We start from the raw sequence: 3,136 nt of genomic DNA on the forward strand, positions 1-3,136 counted from the left end.
TCCGATACATTCGTTCGGATAATGGAACTGAATTCAAAAATGTCGTGTTTGATGAATTTTGTAAATCTAAAGGCATTACTCACCAATTCTCGTCGGTTCGTACTCCACAACAAAATGGTGTCGTTGAAAGGAGAAATCGAACGCTTGTGGAAGCTGCAAGAACCATGCTAGCTTATTCTAAGTTACCTTCCAATATGTGGGCTGAAGCTGTTGACACTGCTTGTCACACTCAGAATCGGTCCATTGTTAATCAGCGTTTTGAGAAGACTCTTTATGAGGTTGTTAACAAACGGAAACCCAATATCAACTATTTTCATATCTTTGGGTGTGTTTGTTATACTCTGAATGATCGGGAAAATCTTGGAAAGTTCGAGAAGAAAGGTGATGAAGGTTACTTTGTTGGTTATTCCAAGACATCAATTGCCTATCGAATCTACAATCGCCGAACAAATACGATTGAAGAAACAATGAATGTTTGGTTTGATGAGATGTCAGGCATGATTTTCGAGCAAGAAAGTTTGCTACCAACAAATAATGGTCCAAGTAATTCAAGTACTTCATCAAGGACTTCTACTTTAGCATCCAAATTCAAGAAGTTTCCAGCTCCAACGAGTGATGAGTTAGACATTCTTTTTGAAGAATTCTACAATTCAAAACCGATTCATGATGAGGAACCTCAAGTCATCATTGAACCAATTCCGAACAATGATCCAGTTCCTGACAACCTTCATGAATCATCATCAAGTTCTGCTGAGCAAGTTGCTACTTCTTCAAGTAGTAGTTCTTCATCCTCTTCTAATGATTCTTCTTCTCAATCCTCTCCTGATAATTCTTCGCTAGTGAATGTTCAAGAACAACCTACCCAATTTACCCAGACTACCAATCCGATAAACACTCCAAATGTATATGTGTCTCTTGATTTCGATCATCCATCTTACGAGGAAGCTGTTCTACCAAGCTATGATTCCATCTCTCAGCAAAAGTCTGGTTTTAATGATGATGATGTTGATGTCAATCACCAAGATCCTCTTCCTCATGATCGCAAATGGTCACGTATGCGAAAAGATCATCCTGTTGATAACATTGTTGGAGATCCACAAGCCGGAGTAACTACTCGTACTTTAGTGAATGAGTGTCTTGTTGCACTTTCTCTTAGCAACATTGAACCCAAAACTGTTTCTGAAGCTCTTCGAGATCTAGAATGGGTCAAAGCTATGCAAGACGAACTCGCTCAGTTTGAGAGACTGAAAGTATGGAGATTAGTTCCTAACCCAAGGAAAAATGAACCTATTGGTACAAAGTGGATTTTTATGAACAAGAAGGATGAGAATGGAGTGGTAGTAAGGAACAAAGCAAGATTAGTCGCAAAGGGTTATTGCCAACAACCTGGTGTTGATTTCGACGAAACTTTTGCTCCAGTTGCAAGAATGGAAGCCATTCGGATCTTCTTAGCTTATGTTGCATTCAGAAACTTCACTGTGTTTCAAATGGATGTGAAGACAGCTTTCTTGAATGGTGATCTCAAAGAAGAAGTTTACGTTGAACAACCAGAAGGTTTTGTTGATCCCAAAAGACCAAACCATGTCTACAGGTTAGAGAAGGCTCTCTATGGTCTTAAGCAAGCACCCCGAGCATGGTATGATTCCTTATCTACTTTCTTGATTATAGGTGGCTTTACCAAAGGCACAATTGACCCTACCCTATTCATTCGCAAACAAGGTAAGCATGTTCTTCTTGTCCAAATATATGTCGATGACATTATCTTTGGGTCAACCAGTCAAACATTTTGTCAAAACTTTTCATCTTTAATGGTTAATCATTTTGAAATGAGCATGATTGGGGAAATGAACTACTTTTTGGGTCTCCAAATCAAACTACCAAATGGTATTTTCATATCACAAGGTAAGTATATTCATGACATGTTGAAAAAGTTTGATATGACTACTTGTTCTTCAATTTCAACTCCAATGGCTGCTCGTACAAGTATTAATGCTGATAAAAATGGGAAACCATTTGACCAAAAGAGATATAGAAGTATGATTGGTTCATTGTTGTATCTTACAGCATCTCGCCCAGATATAATGTTTGCAACATGTATGTGTGCTAGGTATCAAGCTGCTCCAACTGATTTACATTTTCAAGCTATGAAACGAATATTTCGTTATCTGAAGGGTACACCCAAATTTAGGTCTCTGGTATCCAAGGGATATTGGATTCAATTTAACTGCCTATTCAGATGCAGATTGCATTCCAGTTTGCTCATTAGTAGTTTCATTTTTAGCTTCACCACGACCGCGTCCACGACCACTACCTCGGCCGCCACCGCGGCCTGCACCACGACCAACTCCACGAACAGTACCTCGACCTCCAGCTTGTTCATTTCCACGACCTACACCGCGGCCAACACCTTGAACTACTTTAGGCCCAGTGCCACTACCAATACCACGGCCTCCACTCCGTCCAGTTCCTCGACCACTACCACGACCTTGACCAGAGTCTTCGTTTTCACCACGGCCTTTTCCACGACCACCGCTAGTTCCAGCACTAGTTCTTGTTCTTGCCATTGTCCTATAACCACGCATCATTAGTCGGGGAAGAATATACTCGACGATGTTAATATCACAAGATACTCTAAGTAAGCTCTCTTGTCTTATGGTCTAAGGATTGCTATCTAGAACCTAAACTATTCATGCAATACGTATATATACTAATAATATATAACCCTAAATTGCAGTTAAAATGTGGTCCAAATCTAACACCTACATCCGTTGCACTAGTGGTGTATGTATACAGGGTGTACCAGCGGCTAACCCTCCACACCCCTAGTACATCTAATGCAAGGTCGGATCACAGTACTGATATGCTCTCTAGGTATTGGTCGGGTATGTATACAGGGTGTACTAGCGACTAACCCTCCACCTAACCAACACCCATTAAGCATCTAAGAGTAGTTACCACACTCTCACTACAAGTGCAATCACTGATGTCAATAACTGTCGCAAGGCATGGAGGTAATCATAGAACAGTTGATCAGGCTTTTCTATGATTATCGCTATGCGATACTAGTTAGCGCCATCACTTCATCTTGCTCTAATACACATAATTAATCACAATAACACCGGAAGCACACAACCAC

General features: G+C 40.4%; 1 protein-coding gene across 1 annotated transcript; it reads right to left on the minus strand.

Annotated features, from left to right (window-relative positions):
* Nucleotides 1–2,228: 2,228 nt before the first annotated feature.
* On the minus strand, nt 2,229–2,564 carry LOC122585455 (period clock protein-like). The gene has a single exon (XM_043757584.1). The coding sequence runs from the start codon at nt 2,562–2,564 to the stop codon at nt 2,229–2,231; it is 336 nt and encodes a 111-aa protein (XP_043613519.1).
* Nucleotides 2,565–3,136: the final 572 nt, after the last annotated feature.

The sequence above is a fragment of the Erigeron canadensis genome, chromosome 1 (assembly GCF_010389155.1).
Source record: "Erigeron canadensis isolate Cc75 chromosome 1, C_canadensis_v1, whole genome shotgun sequence".
NCBI classification, from domain to species: domain Eukaryota; kingdom Viridiplantae; phylum Streptophyta; class Magnoliopsida; order Asterales; family Asteraceae; genus Erigeron; species Erigeron canadensis.

Bases quoted from the DNA above. Each gene is read 5' to 3' on its own strand.
- LOC122585455 (XM_043757584.1), bottom strand. From the start codon at position 2,564: ATGGCAAGAACAAGAACTAGTGCTGGAACTAGCGGTGGTCGTGGAAAA.